Source organism: Bicyclus anynana, chromosome 18 (assembly GCF_947172395.1).
Source record: "Bicyclus anynana chromosome 18, ilBicAnyn1.1, whole genome shotgun sequence".
In the NCBI taxonomy this organism is placed as follows: Eukaryota; Metazoa; Arthropoda; class Insecta; order Lepidoptera; family Nymphalidae; genus Bicyclus; species Bicyclus anynana.
This window is the reverse complement of record NC_069100.1, coordinates 4,848,571-4,875,154: the sequence shown is the minus strand read 5'-3', so window position 1 is coordinate 4,875,154 and position 26,584 is coordinate 4,848,571. Positions and strand designations below refer to the sequence as shown.

The 26,584-nt window shown below is 36.8% G+C and overlaps 1 protein-coding gene across 18 annotated transcripts in view; it reads right to left on the bottom strand.

Annotated features, from left to right (window-relative positions):
* The window catches only part of LOC112049806 (ryanodine receptor), a 143,918-nt gene that overhangs the window by 71,096 nt on the left and 46,238 nt on the right, over positions 1-26,584 (bottom strand). For 11 of the 18 annotated variants that reach the window (XM_052887089.1, XM_052887090.1, XM_052887092.1 and 8 more), the window contains 24 exons: positions 25,751-25,961; positions 24,487-24,564; positions 23,974-24,104; positions 23,016-23,106; positions 21,835-21,984; positions 19,962-20,115; positions 19,046-19,173; positions 18,410-18,490; positions 16,430-16,529; positions 13,104-13,221; positions 12,429-12,509; positions 11,831-11,943; positions 11,281-11,392; positions 10,635-10,771; positions 10,149-10,274; positions 9,209-9,326; positions 8,793-8,934; positions 8,457-8,531; positions 5,397-5,542; positions 4,773-4,916; positions 2,963-3,137; positions 2,003-2,200; positions 1,279-1,384; positions 743-854 (listed from right to left, as the gene is read on the bottom strand). In XM_052887089.1, coding sequence (XP_052743049.1) covers positions 743-854; positions 1,279-1,384; positions 2,003-2,200; positions 2,963-3,137; positions 4,773-4,916; positions 5,397-5,542; positions 8,457-8,531; positions 8,793-8,934; positions 9,209-9,326; positions 10,149-10,274; positions 10,635-10,771; positions 11,281-11,392; positions 11,831-11,943; positions 12,429-12,509; positions 13,104-13,221; positions 16,430-16,529; positions 18,410-18,490; positions 19,046-19,173; positions 19,962-20,115; positions 21,835-21,984; positions 23,016-23,106; positions 23,974-24,104; positions 24,487-24,564; positions 25,751-25,961 — 3,027 coding nt within the window. Of the gene's footprint in view, positions 1-742; positions 855-1,278; positions 1,385-2,002; positions 2,201-2,962; positions 3,138-4,772; positions 4,917-5,396; positions 5,543-8,456; positions 8,532-8,792; positions 8,935-9,208; positions 9,327-10,148; positions 10,275-10,634; positions 10,772-11,280; positions 11,393-11,830; positions 11,944-12,428; positions 12,510-13,103; positions 13,222-16,429; positions 16,530-17,624; positions 17,725-18,409; positions 18,491-19,045; positions 19,174-19,961; positions 20,116-21,834; positions 21,985-23,015; positions 23,107-23,973; positions 24,105-24,486; positions 24,565-25,750; positions 25,962-26,584 lie in introns of all 18 variants that reach the window. The other 7 variants (XM_052887104.1, XM_052887102.1, XM_052887101.1 and 4 more) reach the window with 3 other exon arrangements.

Here is a 26,584-nt window from a genome sequence, read left to right as displayed (position 1 = left end):
GTTCTTATGTATTAGGTAATATAAAGTAGGTTATATAAAGATGTTTTTATGTGTATGTTTCACCATTAATAGGTTTTTTTTTAATCTTTACAAGTTAGATGGTAAGTGATGGTGCAAGCTAAGATGGAATCGGGCTAACTTGTTAGGAGGAGGACGAAATCCATACCCCTTTCAAAGTTTAAAAGAAAGTTCTAAATTTTTTATGCTACAAACTTGAAATTTATCATAAATGTAGTTTATAATTGGTGAATATTCTTTACAAACCAATTTTATGACAGGGTCGGATTAAGGAGGTCTAAAGGCTCTCGCAAGTTCGTATGAAAGTCCTTCATTTTGAATGCTGTAAACTTAAAATTTGACAGGAAGGTAGTTTATAGTTTGCAGACGTCCTTTACAAATCAATTTTCCGACAGGGCCGAATAAAGAAAGTCTATACGATTTCGTAAGTTTGAAACCAAGTCCTTCATCTTTCGTGCTACAAACTTCAAATTTGGCAAGAAGGTAGCTTATAATAGGGTTTTTTACAAACCAATTTTGTGACAGGGCCGGATTAAGGAGGTCTAACGGCTCTCACAAGTTTGTATGAAAGTCCTTCATCTTTCATGCTACAAACTTGAACATGCTACAAACAAGTACATAATAAGCGCATTACTGTCCTCCGGCATTGACTTAGAGGAGCTAAGTCACGGCCGGAGGACATACATCTTTTTAATCTTAGCAGAGAAGTATATATAAGTTTTACCTGTAATTGCTTTGATAGCACAAGGCGGCGTACAAGGTGAGCGTGTGCGAGTGGAAGCTGAGCAGTTTGTCCATCTCGATCAGTTCCAGAATGTCGATGCAGCGATCCTCCTCTGAAATTACAAGACAAAACTGAAAATGGCGCAGAGTCAAAATCATTTATAATTTAGTCTAAACATTTTTTTGATGAGCGTGGATTTCAAACAGCCAGTCTGCCATCTTGGGGAGGTCGCCATATTGGATTTGTAATGACGTTTCTTAGCTGTCTTATTGACATCAGAACTCAGCGTGTGCAAACTTTCATCCTAATCGAAGACCGGGAAGTGGGTCAAATTAAGATTCCAAGACTTTCTTACATACATACTTACAAGTAAAGCTAATATAATATGCGCGTTAAAAATAACTGTACTACGAGTATCTGATCTGATTTTTGAACGGTTAATTTTCTTAAATATATTCTTTTGCAGTGTTTATTAGAAATTATGGAGCGAATAACGTAAAGTTACCGGGTTACCGGTTAAAATATAATAAAGTTACCGGGTATGTGGAGAGCCAACATAGAGACAGCGTCTTCACACAACATGGACCAGCCGCGGATGTCAGATAACTTCAGGGCGTGAACTTGCAACGATTGGTTTGGTACCTGAAAGTTGACATAACTTAAGTCTTATTCGAACGATGTGAAATAAGTTTAGATGTTTTACTAAGTTTCGCTTTTTAAGTTTTTTTCACTGTTGTTGTTGTTTTCACGAGTCTCCTCTCAGAATTAGAGGAGTTAGGCCAATAGTTCACCACGCTGGCCCAATGCGGATTGTCAGACTCCACACACCTACATAATTAAGAAAATTCTCAGGTATGCAGGTTTCTTCAAGATGTTTTCCTTCACTGTTTGAGACACGTGACATTTAATTTCTTAAAATGCACATAACTGAAAAGTTGAAGGCGCTTGCCCCGAACCAGATTCGAATCTACGCCCTCCGAATTGAAGGCTGAGGTCATATCGATCGAGACAAAAACAAAATATATTATTCAAAATTTTTACGTCAATTGAAGATCTCATAAGGTACATCACGAAACTTTACTAGAAGTTATTGCAAGTATGTTCTTGGATAAAAAATACTAATAAAAAACCAAGCAAAATTACTTTTGGTAACAAAGGACTTTTGTGGAAGGAGAAACCTACTCGTAATGTTGCTATTCTCCACAAAAACAGTCTAATCAAACTGATTAACCGAATAAATACACCTGTAAATAAACTTACTCTAGCCCATTGGTGAGGCTTCAAGCACTGGACCTTCAATCTGGGCGGGAACTGTGGGTTGACATGCTTGTCACTAGTGGGCAGCACCGCAGCACTGAGCGGAAGACTTGTGGATGAGCGCCCCAGCTCAATCTGCAGTATCTCCTTGGATGTAGCCTCTACGAAGATGGCTGGGAACAGTTTGGTTTCTGGTTCCATCTGAAACATGAATATTTTATGGAATTTTGGGGAGGGTTTACTTCTCCTTTTTCTTTTATTGCTGTATTTAAGACTAAATGATCTGTCGATAGTGAGATTCTCCTTCACTTTAAACAGCGATTTAACAGTTTATAAGACTAAATGCCTATGTAATGGTTTTTGTAGTTAAAATGGAACTCTAAAAAGGAGAAGTAAAAATAGAACTCTGACGGCTGTGAAATATATTTAGAAAACACGTATTCTTTTTTTTTAATAATTGGAGAGACTAAGAACGTACTATTAAAAACTTAATGTTACTCAATATCTTAGTTATGGAACAACAACGATAAAGAAAATGAGGAGATCTAAAATGTACTCAATAGAATACTGATTGGTAGATAACCATTCTGCAATGTCCCTAATAGAAAACTAATATGTAGTTTGACGGCCTCCGTGGCGCAGTGGTATGCGCGGTGGATTTACAAACCGGAGGTCCTGGGTTCGATCCCCGGCTGGGCAGATTGAGATTTTCTTAATCGGTCCAGGTCTGCCTGGTGGGAGGCTTCGGCCGTGGCTAGTTACCACCCTACCGGCAAAGACGTACCGCCAAGCGATTTAGCGTTCCGGTACGATGCCGTGTAGAAACCGAAAGGGGTGTGGATTTTCATCCTCCTCCTAACAAGTTAGCCCGCTTCCATCTTAGACTGCATCATCACTTACCATCAGGTGAGATTGTAGTCAAGGGCTAACTTGTAAAGAATAAAAAAAATAATAATAATTCACCTTGAACTTGATGCTGGTCTCCTTCCCCTCGCAGGTGAAGGACACGGTGCCGGTGGAGGTGTCGACGGAGCAACCGATGAACATGCCCTGAGAGGCGCCCTTGCCTGTCGCTTCGGCCATCACCTCGTTGTAGAGTTCGTCAGCGCGCACCATGTAGCACGAATGTCTGTTTACACTACGTTAAAAGAGAAAAATGTTAGTTGAATTTAAACGCCCCGTGGAAAACCTGAGTATATTGGTTTTGATTGGCCTCTTAGGTCGTTATCAACCCATATTCAGAGAGGCCAATAGTCCATAATGCTGGCCCAATGCGAATTGGCAGACTTTACACACGCAGAGAATTAAGAAAATTCTCTGGTATGCAGGTTTCCTCACGATATGTGTCCTTCACCGTTTGAGACACGTGATATTTATTTTCTTAACACACAATTGCAAAGTTGGATGTGCATGCCCCGGGCCGGATTCGAACCCACACCCTCCGGAATCTGAGGCAGAGGTCATATCCACTGGGCTATCCACTGAGCCATGATAGCCCAGTGGACACTTGGGACGTCCACTAAAATATGGGGACCGTATCTGAAAACGACGCGTTGATTTGGAACCTTTATTTTCCGCCGTGGGTCCATTTTAGTGCTATTCCGCGAGTTTAGTTTAGGATATAATAAAATTACAAGAATGCCTTTGTTGAACAGGGACGATAACAAAGAAATATATTGGACAGCCACATAACCTGAATTTAATCTATACTTATAATAAATCTGTAGAGAGGTCAATTCTGTACATGAAATATATTTCCAAAATAACTATCAGGGGGTGATTAGTGATCGATACTGATCCCAAAAATGCAATCAGTAAAATTTTTGTCTGTCTGTCTGTCTGTCTGTCTGTCTGTCTGTCTGTATGTTCTTTATAGAAACAAAAACTACTGGACGGATTTTAACGAAACTTTGTACAATTATTCTACATACTCTTGGGCAGGTTATAGTATACTTTTCGTTACGCTACAATCAATAGGAGCAGAGCAGTGAAGAGAAATGTTGAGAAAACGGGAGAAGTTACTGAATTTTTTAAGCTTCCGTCGCGTGTACAGCCTTAATGGTTAAAGCTACATGGAAATCATGTATGACGGAAATGTTTTCCTTAAAATTATCTATAAAAATACAACAGCATATATATGTCTATCTTTTATGGTTGACTCACAATAACACGTGTAACTCCCGATAGCTTAGCAGTTCGGAGCTTTCTAATTATATTTGTCTACTCTTATGTTTGTAACACTCATCACTCATCCCTAACTAAAAAAGTTAACATTATTACCTATTCAATAAAAAAAGAATCATAAAAATCGGTAAAGAAACACCAAAGTTATACAAGAAATACGCTAAGCTATCGCGCGTGAATACTAATTCATGCTATATGGTTTCTTTTTGTGTAACGGTTGCCGCGCTCATTGCAACTTACGGGGGGAGGGGGGGGGGGGGGGAATAAATAAAGAAGTGCAGCCTTAATGAGTAGGGTAGGGGTAGGCTAGGGTAGGGTAGGGTAGAGGTTGTGAAGGGTAGGGGTAGGGTAGGGTAGGGGTAGGTTAGTGGTAGGGTAGGGGTAGGGTTGGGATAGGGTAGGGTAGAGGTAGGGTAGGGTAGGATAGGGGTAGTTGAAAGTTTACAACGACTTTCACGCGGACGAAGTCGCGGGTGTCCGCTAGTATTAAATAAAAACGATAACCAGCTTATGATATCCACAGACAATATTCTAATGGAACATTAATGGATAAAACAATAATAGAATCAGCTACATAATTAAGTCATACCTTTCAACCACTCTGTCGTAGTCATCAGTGATGATGACAGAGGACTTGGTGACCTTATTCTGATTGAAGTCCTTGGAGTGTAAATGATACTGCGTGGTCACCCAGCCGATGTACACGTGCGTCGGATCTTGGCCAGGGAAAATCCTGTAGGTATCAATCACATTTCAATGAAAACTTTACTTAAAAATTCTAAAAAAGTAAAAATTTGTCACGATCATTGACTAAACTGAGAACTAGAAGAAATTGGCAGGCTAGGCAGAACATCTCTTCGTTTATTCTGAGAAGAAATATGTCGTCGACTAGGTGTACTGAAGACAAGAAATTGAGGACCTTTTCTTTACCGTAGAATACGCTCCATTATGGTCAGGACCTTAGAGAACATTTTTCGGGCACCTCGAAGCCAGCAGAGAAGTGGCTTAAAATCTACTTGATGTAGTATACGGAGGCAGCGTTACTAACCTTACATCGTAGAACCTACTTTATTTATCGGCGAAGACTTTGCCATAGTCGTAGAACTAATTTTTCAAGTAATAAAGACATTGGCGTAGACAGACAATAGCTTTCTCAGAGTGGATTATCGAAAGCTACTTAATTTTGGCTATGGCTAAAGGCTATGCTACTAACCTTACACCGTAGAAGTACTCGTTGATCAGCTTCAAACAGTCGGCGTCGAATATCTCGTTGCCGACGGTCTCTGTGGCCGCAGCGGAGAGGGTGCCCGCAGTCATTTGTTTGCGCTCCTGTGGTGGAGTCGCCACGGCGAGGTTACTCTGGGAATTTTGAAATCAGTTTATACGTGGTAGGACGCAGAATATAAAGAGTATAGTAGTATAGTAAGATCAATAGGCTACTTGCCTCTTTTGTAAGCAATGTTTAAACTGAATTATGTAAGTATTATAAGCTATATTTTATTTTGTCCTGTCAATAATAACCAGTAAAAAATTTAATATAAATGAAAAAATATCTACGTAAAATTTTTGCCGCCGAAACAACATTAGCAAGTGACGTCATTCATAGAGATAACAAAGCGACAATCATAATAATAAAAATTTTAATAAAAAAAATATAACCGACTTCAAAACCTAAAAACGTACCCACTAAACTAAAAATCGAAAAATAACATCATAATATGTTCTACCTGCTGATCAGCATGAAGGCGGTGCTAAGCCGGTGATGTATTAATTCAAGCCATGTTATAGATTTAGATTTTGCAGACAGTGTTGTTTCATGTGGTCCTATCAGAAATGGCTTAAATTAAGACAACACCGGCTAAGCACCGACTTCATGCTGATCAGCAGGTAGAACATATTATGATGTTATTTTTCGCTTTTTAGTTTAGTGGGTACGTTTTTAGGTTTTGAAGTCGGTTATATTTTTTTTATTAAAATTTTTATTATTTTTCCATTTTTAGTGTAAAATTTAATCTCAAACGAATACATCAGACCCCTAATGACAGTCACAACCCATCGTGGTACAAAATTCCCAGCAATACAAATTAATCAAGCCCAAGCACACGGTAGCTACCGTAAACCGTTAAGAGGTGCCCTTAATTGACCTTGGTCTTCATCATCAGACTCCTAATAACAGATACAACTCATCTAGGTAGAAAGTTCTCAGCAATACAAATTAATCAAGGCCAAACACAAGGTAGTTACTATAAACTGTTAAGGAGTTCCCTTAATTGTCCTTGGTTTTCATCACCAAACCCGTAAATGACAGTCACAACCTATCTATGTGGAAAGTTCTCATTAATACAAATTAATCAAGCCCAAACACAAGGTAACTGCTGTAAATCGCCGAGGAGTTCCCTCGTCAGTTTATTGGCTCCATCATCAGATCGATTTTAAACCTTCATAAAATTGTAGTCCTTAAAAGTACTAAATGGAAAAGTTTACGAACACACTAGACACCCATATAATTTTCGAAAGTTCCCCTCAATTTCTCCAGGATTCCATCATCAGATCTTGACATGATGGCAATGGGACCAAATGGGGACTATACCGTTTCAAACAAAAAAAGAATTTTTGAAATCGGTCCAGGCGTCTTTGAGTAATCGGTGTACATACATAAAAAAAAAAAAAAAAAAAAAAAAAAAAAAAAAAAAAAAAAAAAAATACCGACCGAATTGAGAACCTCCTCCTTTTTGAAGTCGGTTAAAAAGCACCAATCACAAACCGATGCCTTGTAGCGAATGACGTCACAGTTTATGATTGGCGTTTGCGGTGACGTGATAAAAATGCAATTTTGTTTTATAAAAATATTACAATTACGCGATCATTTTCACAAATAAAAATGTGATTAGAGTTTCTAGACATCTAAACTGCCTGTGTGCAAAAAAATTTCTTAGTTTTGTACAGCAGGCGAGTAGCCTATTCAAGAAGACGCGCCCATTCATTGTTGTTTCTTTTTTAATTTTTACTTCTAACTAAATATGAAATTCATTTTGATTTAATTTTTGTGCGTGGGCACACATTGCTACTTGATGCGTAGTTAAAAAACATAATTGCAGTTTTCATTGCATACTTGCACTGTGACTGTGAGCGATTGCATAAATGAGTGGGGCGCGTCATTGTGGATCTATATCACTATCACTATCTATACCAAGTTTCTTTACCATAAAATATTAATTTGGACGTTATCGAAAGAGTAAAACAAAAGAGAAACTGTCTTGCGGACATTCATTGTTATAATTAAATTTTATTTCATGTTTCTTATTGTTTTAATTTGTTATTAATCTTGTATGTGTATAAGGAAAGGCTGTCGAACTGTAGAACCAAAACTTTTCAGATCTACAGGCGTTTTACAATAAACGCGCATGTTTCTTTGAAATAATAACCTAAAAAAGTACTTATTAACTATTTTGACATTATTAAATAGCCTATAAGCCAGATTAGAGAAATGAGAAATGTTAACTGATAGATTTTGTGATTAAAGCAACATCGACAAAGAGTTATCATTAAATTAGAACAATGTAAAGTATGCTACATTAAAACTTATTGAATAAAGGTTAAATAATAAATAACAACACAAATTATGAATTTCACTGTATATGTATTTGAAAGTTGTGTCCATAAAATGAAAATTGGTCATGTTTTTAAGCATGACTCATAACCCTAGTACCCTCCAATAAACCAGGAACTTAATTTTGTAGTAAATACCTATGTCATTTTGGTCCAATAGATATGCAATGATTGTATGGAACAAAAGACCTCTTGGAGACAACATGGACTCTTTTACTGTTATTCTATTAAGGAATTCTCTGCCTCATTGGTCCAATGCTAAATCCAAACGGACTACGGGACCTCTGTATAAGTCCTGTACTATGTATGGCACACTAGTTTTTTTACCAGTATTTTCTAAACAACAGTCACAAATAGGAAAATCGGTAGTGTTTCTCAGACACCAGGTTAAACTGTTGCTCTTACTCGTTATCTTTTATATCTTAGAGCGAACATTGCAGATTTATGCAGCAGCATAGGTCTCAAAAATATCTCCCTATGCCCTTTAGTAGCCTATTAGAACAGCTGGATAGTGACGATGATTATGATGATAATGATGACAAAGATATTGATGATGAAAAACAATAAAGCGACGAAGTTTCAAAGAAATTATCACATTTTGTATAATGTAATTAGTGTTACCAGAAGACAAAAAACCAATATGACGATGTGTCAACGGACTTACATTCAAATTCAAACCAGTTTGGCTTCCATACAAATTCGGCCTACTTGGTCTACTCTGCGCATACCTTTGATTCGCCTTAGGGGAAAAAACAGTCCAACAAAAAATTAAAAGGAATAATTATACAAGGAATACAAAAAAATAATAATTAATGCATTCATAAAATCGTAGGGAAAATTTGGTCATAATTAAAAGCTAAAAACAATCTTTTAAATAAGCTTTAAGATTCAAATAATTAAATGGATAAGCAATCTACGTAAGGTTCAAATCAAATTAAAATTACTAAAGGGTCCAAACAAAATTAAACTTTATGATTGACATTAAAGAGTTTAAATTTACCTGTGATATTCTTATTTGCGGATTGGGTCGTCGCATACCACCTCTCTCTGGAGACACTTCAGTGTCGCTGAATGGGTCGGGTGTTTTAGATTTACGGCTTTTACCTCTTTCGCCGCTTTCTCCGCGTTTGCTTCTGAAGAACCTATTGAAAATTACATGTTCAGTGTAAACTCTTCAAAATCTTCGTTATAACACTTTCTATAACATAGAAATTAAGTGGCCTGCACTCAATAGATGCAAAAATGCACTGCCTAGACTTATTACGAATAAAAAAATTAGTTAAAACCTCTGGTTCATATAATGTTGTGTCGAACAATACTGCATACTATCCGATACGGAATTGATCCATCACCTCTTCAATGTATTGCAAACATGCGTAGTCTAGTCACTAATAAATAGGTAAACAAATATCATACTTAAAAGGAGATCTTCCTCTCTTGTCCGCCTTTTTGTCTTCCGGTGCCAAAGTTGCGCCTAGTTCGTACTTCGCCATTTCTGCTTCGCTTGTTGAGCGAAGCATGCCATTTACAGGACCTGCAACGTGTTACAAGTTACAACAATGAATTTTGCTGTTTTCCGGGAAAATCTGACATATGTGTCCTCTTCTCTTAACAAGACTTGTTAGTAAAAAATTGGCTTTGTAAGAAAAGTTGAATGTTTTCTTTTTGTGTAAATATAAATTGACAAAGTATTTAAACCTATATTTCACTTCACACTTCTCCAAGAGATGTTATTTCGATATGATTGACTGGAATGCAAAGTTAAATTCACATTTAAATTATATACACATTATTATTTGTTGATCATTATTTTTATTGTATTTGAATTGACATATTTGCACATAATAGACATGACAATTACAATACAATATAACCATCAACGAGTATGAAAAATTCTCGATAACGACGAGTAGGTAAAGTTATTGCGAGTCTTCCATAAGCTTACTTGAAACTTAAAAGCGTAAATCACTAAGAACGGTTAGAATTTACAGTTACAAAGCAACTGAAATAAATCCACAATTAGGTCTTACAGATAGTAGAGAAGTTGACTTATAATTTAAGAGGTTCTACATTCTACGACTATCTCCACTAGTACCGCACAAAGTTAATTCTGCATAAATTGAAAAGCAACTACGTTTATAGTAGGATACTATGTTTAACAAAAATCGTAATACAAAAAAGCTGGTTTTAGTACAAATTTTAGCATTAAAACAAACTTGGAAATTAGTGAATTTGACGCAGCATTATAAATCTTAGGTAGTAAAACCTAGAAACTTGGAAAATTCAAGGACACCTGGTTAAATAAAGAACAAGAGGTAAGTTATAGCGGTATCAAAAAGCTCAATAGGTTGGTAACCTGGTTGCAAATTATAATTCTGTATGGTAACCCCACGAGTCATGGAACCCTTCCTAGGTGGTTTCGAGGGTTGCCTTTTGACTTTCGAACTCGGCAACTCTTCCTGGCTTTCATCGTAGTGAAGACCTTGGGGAGGTAATGGACAAAGGGTAATACAATGCAAGGTTACATTCAAATAGTGCAAGGAATTTTGCAACTAAAATTAAGGCATTTACTGGTAATATTTACAATGGATACAGTTAAAAATTAACAACAATTCTGGAACATTCTATACCACATTCAGGAATGGTTTACATTTTGTGTAAATAGGGTGTTTAATACAATACAATAGGTTAACAATTGGAACTGGTTTTGCCACTATCTCATCTAATTTTCCATCGTAGACAAAAGGGTGTTTCATAAAAAGTGTTTTAATTCGTTCACTTCATTTAAAATCCCAAAATTTTTGGTAATAGCATTTCTTTTCCGTATTATATTTAACCTTACCTTTAATATCGTTCATAGTGAACCCGCTCCTCATGATCTGGTCGATGTGTGCCGGCATCTGCGCCTCGGTGGCCTCCTTCATGAGTACCTGTTGGCGTTCTTTAATCTCCACCCAGCGACGAGCTTTCTCACTTTCACTATTGAAAGTTGAGACACATATTATTAAAAGACACATGTTTTTCTCTGCAACGATATCTATAAACTGCTGAGTTTATTGCCTCTTTTCAGCAGAAGCTGAACCGGTTGGAGTCTTTACCAACGGTCAAACTTAACGTTGTAAGTGCTTGTAAAGTAAGTCTACTTAAAAATACCTAGTGTAATATCAACAGATTTTTTAGAATTTCCACTAACGTTACATTACGTTGTTTTCCCTAATAATGATATTGTGGGATGTGGTAAGTGGAAAACGATTGCCTATAAACAGAGCAACACCTTTAAGGGCATGTTAGATACACATCCTGGAAAGGTCTGCCCAGAAATGTTCTTAGTCATGACTATAATATTTTCACAATGCGGCGTCAACCAAATTGTGAGGATTTGTAATATTTCAATAATGGATCTTCGCGAACACCATGGGTGTTTAAAAAAAAACCATATTTTCGTGAATAACGTGTTTAGGAGTGAAAAATACAGTTCAATAGCTTACTCAATGAATTCAGTTTGACAGATAACTGGCAGCGACAGCCTGAGGAACTCCCAGTTAGCCTTTTCCATGGTCTCGAATGTGTTGTGAGAAATTTTCAAACATGGCGGAGTATCTGCAAAATGTTTAGTTTAAAGTTTAGGCATTTATATTATATCATTTTACTTTAGATAAATTATTTTAGGACCTATTTAAAAAGTGTTATGAAATATGACGCTGTATTATTTTCTTCAAGATATTTTCAGTAGAAGTGTTTATTTACACGAGCGGCAGCTACCGACGACTGCAGTCGGCGACGTATCGGCGGCAGTCGAAATACCTAGTGTATGTGTAAATGCGGCAGTGTAAATGAACCCTAAGTTAGAATGCTGGTGTTACACCTCCATGCACTTTAATCTGTCGTTCATTCCGGTCATTATCAATACTAATTGATAGCTATTGTTAGAAAGTCAACAATTATGATTTTGAGTGGTGGGTACGCTCCAAATCTCCTCTCCTATAATGGGATAGACCATGGATGGGCTGTAAATCTGATGATGAAGATTGTTCTTACCAGAACCAGCAGGTATTCTTGTCACATCGATCCTGGTGTCGGCCATTTCATCAGTATTCTCAAATATCGGCTGATCTTTGGTATACCAATGGGTCACATCGCGTTTCATGTTACTGCAATATACAAATACTTATATAGGTAATACGATACTACGATTCTTTTACATAACGTTTTACTGTTCAGACAAATTTCTGGAAACTTCTAAATAGATTTTTATAACTCACTATAGTTAAGTAAGTTCTTTAATGACATTAACCTCAATATAATGGCAGAAATCTTTGATTTTAGTTTCAAGTAATTTAAATAAATGTATCACGGAAAACGGTCGCACGATTTGGATTAAATTTCGCTTTCTATGTTTAAACGTGTCCTCTAAATATTTTTGTATTTTTAGTAAAAACACTTGTCATGCCGTCTCATAAGTAAAACGAAAATCCAATATCGTAAATGCAACATTATGAGGTTGAACTCAATATTTTTCGGTACCACTATACTTACGTGTCTCTACATAGATTTATATTTACAAAAAACTACTATTTTGCCAAAAAAAAAAATAATGAGAAAAAAGAAGAAGGAAGCTCGATCGCGTAATACATACACACAGAATGGTTCGTAGCCTTCTTGTAAGCCACAGGTTGTGAAATATTTCAATGAATTAACATCCTGACCATACGATAACCTGAAATTAAAAATATTGTAGTTAAGAAAATAAACGTTAGAATAACCTGTTTCCCTGCAAATAGTCGGAAAAGAAAAGTGCAGTGGGCACGACAATAAATTCAACTAACTTTACGCTTAAATACACACATACACATAATCCAAAGGACAACCCAGAATAGATTGACCATATTGTACTATACTTATATAGTTACTTAGTGGATCCAGTTTCATAACTTACCTAGGCACTCAGCGGTCTATAAAGCGAGCTAAGCTTAGAGTTTCTTTGCATGATCGAAACAGAAACGAGGAGATCCGTAGAAGAACCAAAGTCACTGACATAGCTCAGCGAGTCGCGAAGCTGAAGAGGCAATGAGCAGACTACATCGATGAGCCGATGGACGTTGGGTGGGAAGATGCTGGAATGGCGACCCCGCACCGGAAAGCGCAGTGTTGGTCGAGCCTCCCACTAGGTGGGCTGAGGACATCAAGCGGATTGCAGGGAGCCGCTGGATGCTGGCGGCTCAATACCGTTGTGTTTGGAAGTCCACACAAGAGGCTTTGTGCAGCAGTGGACGTCCATCGGCTGTTAATGATGATGATGAAATGAACTTACCTAGCTTTCTGACCCACACCAAGGGTGCAAGCTGGTACAAAATTATCCCCTTGCACATCTGCGAAAGTCGTCTCACCACCAAGAGCGTCCATAAGCAACTCGCCGTTCAGAGAAAAACCTAATACACATGTAAATTGTTTTAGTTATACAATAACTTCTAATGTACTCGTAGATCCACATGAGTTTGACTACAACCATGCGTGAAGCTAACATTTTAGTCTAAAAGATGCCTTTAATTCGGGGCTTGAAACATGGCATTCCATATCTTAGCATAATCTCGATTATTACATTAGATATTAGAGGTATATGCTACACTTAACATTTATATTTTTAAGGTAAAAGGTGTAATTTATCTAAAGCTTAATATCAAAAATTGATTTAAATTCCTCATCAAACGGTAAACTAAGAGGTTTAAAAATCAAAAGAGAATTATAGTTACATAGTTATTATTTTTTATATTCACAAGAAACGTAAAATATAATCTTAAAATACTTGAAAAAATCTATTAAATCAGTGACAGGTGTTAATATTAACACACTTTGAAATCAAAAACTGAACAAAACCAAGCACAAAAGCACTTTGTTAATAACTCTAACAATGTCTATAACAAGCAATGAGTAAGTGACAAAATATGTGATTCCATTGGGCATATCTAAAAAAACTACAGCGTCTTTTCTGTAGTGTAGTTTATAAACAAGTCTTTAAATATGTATTGGTTTTGTTAGATGTAAAAGTCCCTGAAACATTGGTGCCATAAAATGTCATAAGTCGTTTTGATCTAATAATAATTTATGGTGAAGAAAACGTAACAGAATTAGTAGAATGTAAGAAAATAGATTCAGTGATACGATGATACAAAAATTTATTTTGCTATTTTCACGGAAAATGTTTGACGAAGAATTGAAATTCAAGTCAAAGATGCAGGAATACAAAGAGGATTTCTCGATAAACAGCAAGATAAATAAACAACACATAAATCCAGAGAATTAAGATGTACCTAATATAAAATTATATATAACAGTAATAGTAAAAGAAGAACTAGACGAAGAATAATAAGGACTAAATGATGAACGAAACAAAAACAAATCAAAGTTACAGTGATACAAGACAAATTAAAAAGAAATGATGCATTACAAATATCGTACATATTTATGCATATTGTTAAAGTAGCAAATATGTAACGGATTTACCATCCTTTATAATATCAAGTGAATAACAATGAATCAGAGACTTTGTATTTAGAGCCCTAAATATTGAAATCTGTAATGAGAGGTAGATTAGGAATATATTTCTCTAGTTTAAATAGGTACTGCGAAGTGTTGTTGCCTTGCCATATTTGCCTTGTACTTGCGTGTACAGTAATATTGACACTACTTAAAAAAAATGTTGCATGTTCTTTAACATGTTTGGCAGTTTCTACTGTTTTCGAGCAAGTCAGGTATTTGTGCATTTATATGTTTAATTTCGGCATTTTGCATCTAAACTATGAATAGGTACCCATGCTGATTCGATGATAATACTTCGTCCATCGATGGTTAAAAAGTATTAAGAACTAAACAATCTTCGTTTCAAAATGTTTAATTTTAAAAGATATTAAAGCAAAGCGATGCTATGGTATTACATCAACGGACAATGGCGTAGTTTTGTCTTAGAGCCTAAAAGCTATGAAGTTGATAAGCCTGGCGTGAATTCTCAGGTGGCGGGAACATCTTTAGAAACATTTAAGAATAAAAACACGAGTATTATCAGTGAAATAAATTACAAATCAAACGCATAGTAAGTAGATATTATTATAACAGACTGAACTTTACGAATAGGTTTTTATAATTTTTAGTAAGCTTCGTTCTTTGAAAACCTATATTCTGTTAGTAAATAGAGCAATAATTTTTTCAATACTAGAAAACACCCCTCGGTTAGCGGTAGTTCCCGATCCTGCAGGGCTAGCACGGGCAAGGGAGAAATTTATCCACGGGGAGAGGATAAAACGTTTATCCCCCACACTCGTTTTATCCACTCACCGCGCATGGGCACGTCGGTGGATATAATATCCCCGGTGGATAAACGGAGGGAAAGACTTGTCAACCCATTTGTATATATCTTATAAATTGGCATTAGGTATATTAATAGTCCGAAATAAACGTAAATTTGATAATATTTGGTTTTTTTGTGCATATTATTTATCTGTTTTCTGTTGGCATTGTTTTGTTTGGTGATTGTTTTTTGCGGTGGTTTGTAGTAGGTATCTATAGTATCTATCATACTAGCGGACCCGGTCAAGCTTCGTTTTGACATAAGTGCACTTGTTCTCTATCCCTACTCTACCCTTCTTTACCTCTACCCCTACCCTACCCCTGCCCTACCCCTACCCTACCCCTACCCTACCCCTGCCCTACCCCTACCCTACCCCTGCCCTACCCTACCCCTACCCTACCCCAACCCCACCCCTACCCCGCCCCTAACCCCTCCCCCACCCCTACACTAACCCTCCCCCAACCCCCCCCCCCCACCCCCAACCTCCCCCCACCCCCACCCCACTCCTACCCTACTCCACCCCTACCCCACCCCCACCCCTACCTTACCCCTACCCCACCCCTACCCCACCCCTACCCCACCCCTACCTTACCCCTACCCTACCTCATATTGCGAAGCAATTGGTAAAGACCAAAACATGCGAGACATAATTGTTTTTTTAAGTAAAGTTTTATCCCCACATCAACTTCACAGGGATAAATTTATCGCGTTTAAATGTCAAAAGTCCCAAAGTATGTCATTTTATCCACTCCATATGCCATAGTCGAGGAAAAGATCTCCACGCGTAATGTCAATCGGGGATTAATTTGTCTTTCCCTTGTGGCCATGCTATGACGGGTGGATTTATATCCTTAGTCAGTGGATATAATGGGTGGATAAAAATTTTATCCCTTGCCCATGCTAGCCCGGCTGTGGGAGCGTACGGGGATAAAATATAGCCTACTCATATGCTCAGCAGGAATAGTGTAGAATTCTAATAGTGAAAGAATTTTTCAAATAATTCTAGTAGTTTCAAAATCAATTTCAATGCAATGCAAACGAATAAACAATCAAATCTTTCCTCTTTATTTATATGTTCTTGACTAGAGTTAGATCTAACATAATCTTTTGTAACTTTAAGCAAAATAAGTATTCTTGCAATAACGACCTTTAGAATGATTGTTAAAACCATTTTTGTTTTGAAATTATTCATTTCTGTACTCGTTTTGAGAAAGGTAATTTTTGTCTTAAAAATGTTCCTGCCACACAACTATTAAGCAAGCACATTTCTGCCAGCCAAAAATTCGTTCATTTACTTATCGTCCTGTCAATGAGATCAAGGAATACGCCTACAACGTCCCCCACCGACCATTGCTTGCCAAAAGACTCCGTACTACCCGAGTATACTTTTTCCTCCTTGAAAATTTCAACAAAATCTTAGAGCCCTACTCTATATCACCGCATTTCATTAATCACTAATTTTAGAACATTGTTTAATCATTTTCTCAGAATTTTTTTAACCTTATCTAGAAATTATTTACTTTATTATTTCCATTAATGGTAAGTGTATTTAGAATATGAGTACTAATTATTGCACTTCATTTTAAATATTTTAAAATTTTCGTTTATGGTAGGGTACTAATGTATGTAGGTACTAAACTAAAGGTCCAATTTACTTTTATTTCTACATCTAGTTTTATATCTCCGTTTAACTGTGTATCTTCCTTTATTTGTGATGTGTTATTATTAATTGGGGCTAACATATATACAAACACGTTAGGTAGGACACATCGAAATTTTAATCTACACAACAAATAATTATACAACATGTTTGTGCTTGTCTAATAAATGTTGTTTGTTTCTGGTATTTTACTTTATCTTTGACTTCTACAACACACTATAAAAAGGATGACTTTCCTATTATTCTTGTAAATTTAGTTCATAGATTAAAGCCAAAGAAAATCGTGTTAATATTATGATCGACAGTTTTTTCGTCACTTTGAATTTATTTTAGGTAGTCCCGTTGTCTAGTTTATTAGACAAAACTCTTGGTGAAAAAGTTCAAAGTGTAGAGTCTCAGGAACTTTAAATTCATTTTCAATGCAATGTTTTGTTTAATTTTATGCAAATTTTAAAGTATTTTTGCACAACATAAATTTAGTTAAATTAGGTACCTCACTTTTCGTGTCACATTAATTTTGGTTTTCACTTTGTTTTCATTGTAAAAAGTTACATTAAAATGCGGAATTTTGTCACATTCACCTTGTATACGCGTATTCCAATAAAAAGTGAGTAGACGACACAAGTTTAGAAGAAAGAAAAACAGGCAAAAATTTAGTTTCATCAAACAAAAGAAAACTCCCTTTATTATTAGGTACAAATATTTCATGCCAATTTTCATTTTACTTCAAGTAACATTGCTCTTTATGGATTTTTATGTGGATACAAGTAATATTAGTTGATTAACAACATTTATCAGATAAGTACTAAGTACACCTAACTATGACTCACTAATTGTTTGGTCTGGTACATCAAGGAAGCAAGCGACTATGTCGCCTACTTTCAATTGCTGCCCAAATGTGTCGCTTGTCCCACCGTGCCATTTTAGCGACTGTTTGTCACCAAAAATTGTTAAATACACTAAATCATTGGTCAGATTATAACCACAAAAAAAAAAGTAAAACCGATGACCAAAATCAAAAATCTAATAGATATTTCAATAAATGGTCAGGTTACAATTATGAGATACCATAAAGAAACTAGTGAATAAACAATTTAGAAAGAAAAAAGTTTAGAATTGTAAGATTCCTGTAAAAGATACTATGTTATGTGATGTTGAATAATAATGAAACAAATTACTCATGTAACTTTTCCTGTAACTATTCATTTGTCTAACTTTGAGGTACGACGAATGAATAGTTATTTGCAAATTTTATTGGTGTACACAAAACAAAAGATACTACCAATCGTAATCTTATTAATTTAACTCATAAAATTATACTATTTTACTATCAGGCCTGGTCGCTTGCAACTACTAATTTTAAACTGAATTTGGTTAAGATGTTATAAGCCCATAAATTTTGCACTGAAAGACTGTGAAAGAACTATCTTGATAAACCACACTTAAGTAGATAAACTTCTGAATTAAACCCTTCATTTGAAAATAACGCAATATTGATCATTTAATTTATTCAGCAGTATATTTTAAGATGGTCTTGAAATTGGCTTAAAGGAATGAAATAATAATTAAAAGGAATTTTTGTAATTTGCTAATAGTTTTAGTTGACAAAACTTACATTGTATCCATCAAATGCCCAGGAGTTCTCATCTTGACCAAGCATCATTCCTGGCGGCATATCTGCATGAGCCCAACCAACCTGAAAAGTTAGAAGTACTTGTATCCAATAACACAATAAAATGGACTAAAGGTTTTAGATCTAGAAACACACCATATTCTATCTAACTTGATAATCCCAAAAATAAAACTAAAATACATAGTTCTGAAAGAAAATGATACTCCTTTCTGTAAAAAAAAATTAAAATGGAGCAGAAAGGACATGGCAAATAATAAAACAATTAGGCACATTTTTTGTATCTTTTTTCAAATGACTCTTGATACTTTTTTGATCATTAAACTTAAACAGCAGTAAAAACACCTATAAACTTTAATATGACGTACAATATGCCAATGAACACGCATATTTCTGAAAATGAAAATTCGTTTTGCCGTGGAGACCCTTGGACTATGGGGCATTGCTAAAAAATATCTCCTAATTATTTTCGGGCTAGTTCCTCGATTGGTGAAGTTGGAAATGCAGCTTTGTATTCTTGCCACAATTGCGGCATGATTTGTGATAAGTTAGCTTAAGTTTCCTATTGTATTCTTTATTTTAATTTAAAAGTGTTATTTGGGTAAACCCATGTGTTCTTACTCTCATTGGCCCAGCGGTGAGTATCTCGAACTCAAAGTACCACTTCCCAGAGCTGACTGCGTAGTTCTTTTCCGCTCTGTAAGTTCTGAAGTCGGCTTGCTTTTGTTTTGATGCTTCAGCCAATAATGCTGAAAACATTTATTAATTTTTAGCATACACGATATTATAAAATGAAAATGAAATATTTAAGCCTACCATTTGATTAATAGCCTATCAACAAAGTTTTCTTTAGAATTTTTTTTATGAAGTTATGACAATCTACTTAACATCCCGTTACGATACCCATTACATGCAGCAGCTTTTGCTTCAAATGATCTGATGAATAAGCTCGTAATTAACACCCCTTAATGCCTTCGAAACTAATAGTCGATATAGAGACTAATTCACGTAATTTTTTGAACTACTATATTGCTTCGACATTTTGATTGTACGGTGTCGGTGGATTCATCAACGATCGATCTACTTGAGATTTCAACACAAGAGATGTTGAAATGACCATGATCAAAAGATTTTCAAAAATGCAACATTTGATAAAAAAAAAACGAGTGCGCTTTAGACCACCCCACTGACGTAAAATTTCTTTCAAAAATAGAAAACAAAACGCCATCCATGAGCTTCAGGCATAACTATTTTTCTTGAAGTGTACATAAAGGGATTGTTTCCAAGTTCTCTAAGAACGCCATCTTGTTTAAAGTAATAAGCACTGTTTCATTACAGCTGTAGATGGCAGCACTCATCGCCCGATTTCACTTTTCGTAATGCATTCACCAACTTACTCCTCAAATCAAACGTGAGTAAAAAAGTTTTACTTAAAGAAATACAAAAAACTAATAATAGACGGAAATCATTAGATAATTATTTGACGGCCTCCGTGGCGCAGTGGTATGCGCGGTGGATTAAAAAAGAAATAACACACCTTCCTGATGTTCTCCGGTCGGTGGATCGAGGTTATATCCATATACGAGAAGGGTTCTGACGGTTTCCGAAGCAGTATCTCGGTTGGCCTTCTTGATAGCATCGTCAACTTTCGGGTATGGCACCAAGTGCGGCGACCTATGCATTTCGGAGTCCTAGAATATAATCAAATAATGTCTTTTATTTATTATTGTACGGGATATAAAAATAGCAAGTGGAAGGCCAAATAAGAGATGGTTAGAGTGTGTAAAAGGACATGTATGTAAAGGGAGTGGATGATAAGTTGACGAGTAATAGAGGCGAATGGAGGAGATTGACATTTTTCCGACGCCAATTAAGTGAGATAAGGTACAGGAGATGATGATTTTGTACAGTATAATAGTTAGTTAATCCAGGTATAAAAACAAAAAGGTATCCATTCTGGAATTTTATTCTTATCTGGCGAATGATCTCAACATTCGAATCTAAGGGTATATTGGTTGAGTGCATTAAGTTCTAACCTCTAATAAACATGCAGCTTTTCTAATAAACAGGGTGGGTTTGATTTTAGTGCGAGACAAATATCTGAGCATTACATGGAATCACAATCGTGTGACAGAAAGAAACACTTAAAACTGTTCGGACTTATAATGTTTATGTAAAATTATATGGTTAAGGATTTCCTTTCACTCCCTTTCTCCGCTGGAGATGTTCTCTGTGCCCACCCAAATGTGGTTACTAAAGCAGCTTTAGAAGAAGCTGTACATGGGAATTGAATAGTCGCTCAAATTTTATTTGGAGTTAGTTAAGGTCGGGTATTTTTATTCGCAATTAACTAAATTTGTAGGCATATAACCAAACAGGAAATTAATTGATAATGGATATAAAAGGGAGAAAACGTATTCTAATAAAAACTTGGTATTTTTTAGCCATATAAGTTGGCATTTGGGTGCTATTATGAGGAACTAGCCTAGAGTCTATTCATCCAAAGATATCCACTTTGTAGGTGATTAGGAAAACGCAAGCTTGGTAGTTTACGCAATATAATTGTAGTGTATGACAAGGAACAAAACAATAGACAGGTAAAAAATAGTAAAGAAATAAAGAACCAAAGCAAACCAAAAGAACTTGACCAGTAGGAAATCTTCTTTCTTCCTCATGAGGATATCTTAAACACAACGTGCTGTGACCCTCACACCTAGTAATACTGACCATATTAAGTGTGAGAGTCGCAGCTGTTGTATCCAGAATAAACTGCTATGTGGCTCCTTCATGTATATAAAGAAGAAATCACACAAAAAAATACATCCAACTTAAAAAAGAAAATTGTACAAATGGAATGAATTTTAAACAATAGTCTGAAAGTCATATAAGAAATAAGAAAAAGGCACACAATATAATATGTATAAGAAACAAATACCTGTAAGTCGTCTTTGTTGGACAAGATTACCAAAAAAGGAAAAATCTAATTACATACAGTAAAAGCTCATTGTTCGCGGGGGATACGTTCTCTAAATGTGTCGCGAATACAGAAACCGTGAATATGGAATGGCATTTTATATGGGGAAAACGTGAATTAGGAGCTAAGATATAACAATATTTCTTTGCTTTAAATGTATACCTAAATAAAAATAAATTTTAATAAAAAATTATATAGCCACGCAAAAAATTTAGGTACTACACAATTAATATTTTTTGCGTAGGTAACACACACTTAGAAGGTATTCAATAATCCTTATTCTGAAGATTTTTGATATTCATTTAAAACAACAAAAAAAGCGATACAAAATAAAGTAATAGGAATACAGAACAATAAATAACATATAATAAGAAGTAAATAAACGCTTCAGAAGAGACGAAACCAGTCCAGTACTTTAACGGAGCCAAAGTCTTACCTCGTTTAGTCCATAGGTCCACCCTTGCTGTATCCGCTCCCTGGCCCACAAGTTGTGCGTGTTCTCAGCGAGCTGGTCAACCAGTTCATCCATCTTCGGTGTCAGGGTGACAGCGCTCAGGTCTAGAGGGGCTGGCTTGTACCCGTTTGACTACGGGTAAGAAATAGCATAATGTTAACATCAGTCCAGTTAACGTCAGAAACAAAGTCACTGACATAGCTCAGCGAGTCGCGAAGCTGAAGTGGCAGTGGGCAGGCCACATAGTTCGAAGAGCCGATGGACGTTGGGGTCCCAAAGCGCTGGAATGGCGACCCTGCACCGGAAAGCGCAGTGTTGGTCGATCCCCATTAGGTGGACCGAGGATATCAAACGGGTTCGAGGGAGCCGTTGGATACTGGTGGTTCGAGACCATTGTGCTTGGAGGTCCATGCAAGAGGCCTATGTCCAGCAGTGGACGTCTATCGGCTGTTAAGGTCACATCAGCCTTTTTTTTGTGAGCCAGTTTAAAATTTACGATTTTTAGAAGTTAATATCTGAGACAGTAAGATTTTGTCTGATACTTCCAACAATCATCGTTATATTTCAGACCATTTATATGAATAAAACAAAGTAGAAGACAAAAAAACCTTGACAAGCTATATATGTAAATGTAATAGTCTCTGTCTACAGGTGAAAACTGCAGAAAAGTGCAGTAGTTTTGAGTTTGCAATGAATAGACAGACAGATAGGCAGACACGATAGAAGGCTTTGTATTATAATATTTCTAAGTTGTCTGTTGGTAGACATTGGCTAGTTACTAGCCAACCGGCAAAGACGTACCACCAAGCGTTTTAGCGTTCCGGTTGGGTGTCGCGTATAATAAATCACAAATATGGGTAGAATAAACTTGTACCTCTTCCAATACCTCTCTTGTACCTCTTCATAATCATTTAATACCTCTTCCAAGTTATTCTGCTTCCATCTTAGACTGTATCGTCACTTAACATTCGGTGAGATCATAGCCAGGTCTGTCACATTTAATGAGACATTTGAGAACTACATGAAAAAAATAATTCATTGTTGGAGGATTCAAGTACAATATATTACAATATATATTAAAAAGTTATTTGTCTCCATGTCACTTCATGATCTGGTCACAGCTTGTATGAAAGTGGACCCCCTTTTTGTGCGTAAATACTTACTTGCATGAAAGGTTCATTGGGCAGACGGACGTTACGGATGCGTGCAGGGGGCTTGTCGAGACTGATGTAGTAGCCGAGGGCGAGTATTGTTCTGAAATATTTATTTTGTATTACTACTTTTACTGTTTTGTTGTATCTTTAGGCTGCCGTCCACCGAAGCGGAGCGAGGCAGCGGAGTCGATAAACGGAGAAATATTAACCAATAGGAATGCACAAAATCTCCTCTCCTCTTGACAGGGACTAAAAATTTGTAAAAAACCGGTAAGCGGAGCTGGGAATCCAAGCTAGGAACCACGTACAGGGAAGCGGAGCGGGAAAGTTTGTTCGGGAAGTTACTACACTCCGCACCGGTGGACAGACACAGTACGCAACTCCGCTCCACATTAGTCCGTTACTCCGCTACGCTCCCTCGCTCCGTTTTGATGGACAGGCAGCCTTAATAGGGTCATGGGATGTTTGGATGTGAAAGAATATTACCAAGATCGAACACATAATACATCATAGTAGCAGATTTGTTTGCTATCCAGGATCCGGCAGTCCCTCGAAGGGCACGAGGCACTAGTGTACGCGGTGCGTGTCATCCAGACTCTCCCCGTTCTCAGACTAATTACATAAGGACATTACTTTTCTGTCAAAGTATATGATCAACGATCTGATTATATAAAAAACTGTCTGTATAGATTCGATGTTTCATTATTGTAATCATTCGTCAATTACCAGCTGTGTATAAATAGCAACAGCTGTGTAGAAATACCTTTTTGTGAATTTGGATGATGTAAAAAACTGTCAACTACTTCTAGTTTAGTACCTATAAGATATATACTTAATCTATGCTCGTTTTCCTCAATGACAGACAATTTTGTTAGTGAATGTGGGTGCTATACTTGTCCTTATGTAATTAGTCTGAGTCCCCGTAGCACCAACTGGCTTCGATCTTTGACATCATTTGAAGTCTTACTTGAGCGTTTGCACAGCGAGCTGTATGTCGTATCGTTTCTCAGCGGGCGGCAACCGCTCGAAGGGCACAAGGCACGGGTGAACGCGGTGCGCGTCGTCTCGATTCTCCCCATAGCACCAACCGGCTTCGATCTATGATGCATAGTAAAATAAATTAATTTAAATATTTAAATAAACCTTCAATGCTGTTTTAAATTAGACGAATAGCTTAGCATACCATGAATTCACCGTGTAAGTGACGGGTCCATCGTATGACAGAGATAAAATCTCCAAACAGAGTTACATGGAGTAGTTACACCCTTTAAGACGCGCGCCAACACTCGCCTTCGCCATACGTTTTGGCTGGCTGAGGTCTTTAAGCAATAAGTTATAAAAAGATTTTGCTGAAAAATTGTAGCAATAAAGCAATTGGATTATTGGTGTAAACATATTCGCCTAATTAAATGAGCATGATTAGTAATTATTATTTAAAACATGGTTAATTATTATACATAATAGTACTTAAATAAAATACCTTATTCATCGCCCACATTTCGTGAATATTCTCAGCTAGTTTATCTCGGATTTGCTCGATGTAGGTGGCCAAAGTAATCTGGAACATAAGAATATATTTCAAAAATCTCATCCATTTTAACTCTGAGACTCATTGAGCTATGTCGGTGACTTAGGTTTTATCCTGATTCGTGTACGTATAAAGATAGTAAGAACATGGCTTTCTCCATTACCCGCTGAGTGATTTTGAGCTGCTGAGATCTATAGTTAGCGACCAAGACTCAGATTGTGATCCCGAACAAACAGCAATGCTAGTAACAGTAATAGCAGAAAAGTATGTAGACTCTTGTACATGTACCGCTCAGAAATGACGGCATAGTGCTCAGAATTATTTTCTGATATAGTAAAAGCCTTCTAAGCGTTATTCACGTTGGTTCATTTCACAGGATGATTTTGTCCATGAGCTTGTAGTCTAATGGCGGTACTTGTTCAAAATTTTGTCATATCGATATATCCGACGCAAACAGAGGGGTGTTATAAGTTTTATCTGTCTGTCTGTCAGTCTGTCCGTGACACCATAGCTCTCGAACGGATAAAGCGATTTCAATTTACTTTTATTTTGTATTAAAGGTGACTTATGTGCGAGTGTTCTAAGACATCTTTGATGGAAATTGAATAAACCGTTTAAAAGTTGTGGGGGGTGAACGTGGGGAAGAATACCCGAATGTCTGCAAATATACTCGAGTGGGGTCTCAAATAAAAGCGCACTGAAAGAGGGGGTTTTTCAAAATTTTCAATTTAAGGTTATCACCGATTTGACTTAAGTGTTTCTATAATACCGTCGACCAAATACAGAGTGATATACAGTAGGCCTTAAGATTTTAGGTATTCCTAAGAAATATGCAATCAAATAACGATCTATCCAATCTAATCTGATAATTAGTTTTTGAGTAAATCGCGAACACACTTCACGAAGTTGTTTTATAATATACTACCGCGGACGACCGCGACTTCATCCGTCCTTAGACCTCCTTAATCCGGGCTCCGGCCCTATGGTAAAATCCTTTCTTAGCGGACCTCTGCTAACTATAACCTACAATCTACATCCTTGCCAAATTGCATCTTTATACGTCAAGCGGTTTTCTTGTTTTTTCTTGATGAATGACCTTTCGCATGTATACAGGACGTGTCCCGTAATTAGTACGACATACTTTACAGGTACTGATGTACAGTATGTCGTAATATTTACGGGAGACCCTGTATATTAAGATTGTTGATATACTCACCGACACAGTATCCACAGGTGTTGGTACAAACGCTGTGTCGTCTTGCACTAGAGGCGGTCCAGCCAATGCCCTCTTAGCCAAGTTGCCGAAGTAGAAGCACGGCTCCAAACTGAGGATCTGCTGAGGTAAGAGGGACTCCACCAGAGGGGAGTATCCCTCGGGAGCTGCGTAGCGTAGACGACCGTGCTCTCCACCGAGGAGGAAACGGCAACTGAAACAATTACAGAATAAACTAAGGCACAGTATAGTAGGTAGATGGAGCGCACGGAACACGACGGTGTCGTACTCGTCACAAATACAAAATTCGAAAACGAATACATTCTCGAGTCAGTACGACACGAAGCGTCAAATTACAAACAAAAACTAAAGAAATTAAACATTGGTAATTATTGATTACTTATTATGTTAATTTACGTAATAATTGTTAAAAGTTGTACAAGCGGATATCAGGGAGACACGTGACGTTTGGTTTTTTATGGCAATATTATTTCACCGGCTTCCCCACGCTGCTTGCAAAGATTCACTCTGATCATATTTACTCTGTGGGCGTAGGTATCATTAATTAAACTGCATAGCGAATTCTTTTTTATTCATTACAAGTTTAACCCTTGACTACGATCTCACCGTAAGTGATGATGCAATCTAAGATGGAAGCGTATTTAGTTGTGAGGGGTAGGGTGAAAATCCACACCCCCTTTCAGTTTCTGCACGACATCGTATCGGAACGCTAAATCGCTTGGCGGTACATCTTTGTCGGTAGGGTGGTAACTAACCACGACCGAAGCCTCCCACCAGCCAATCTCTGTTTCTATCGACCGCTTACAAGTAGCTTTT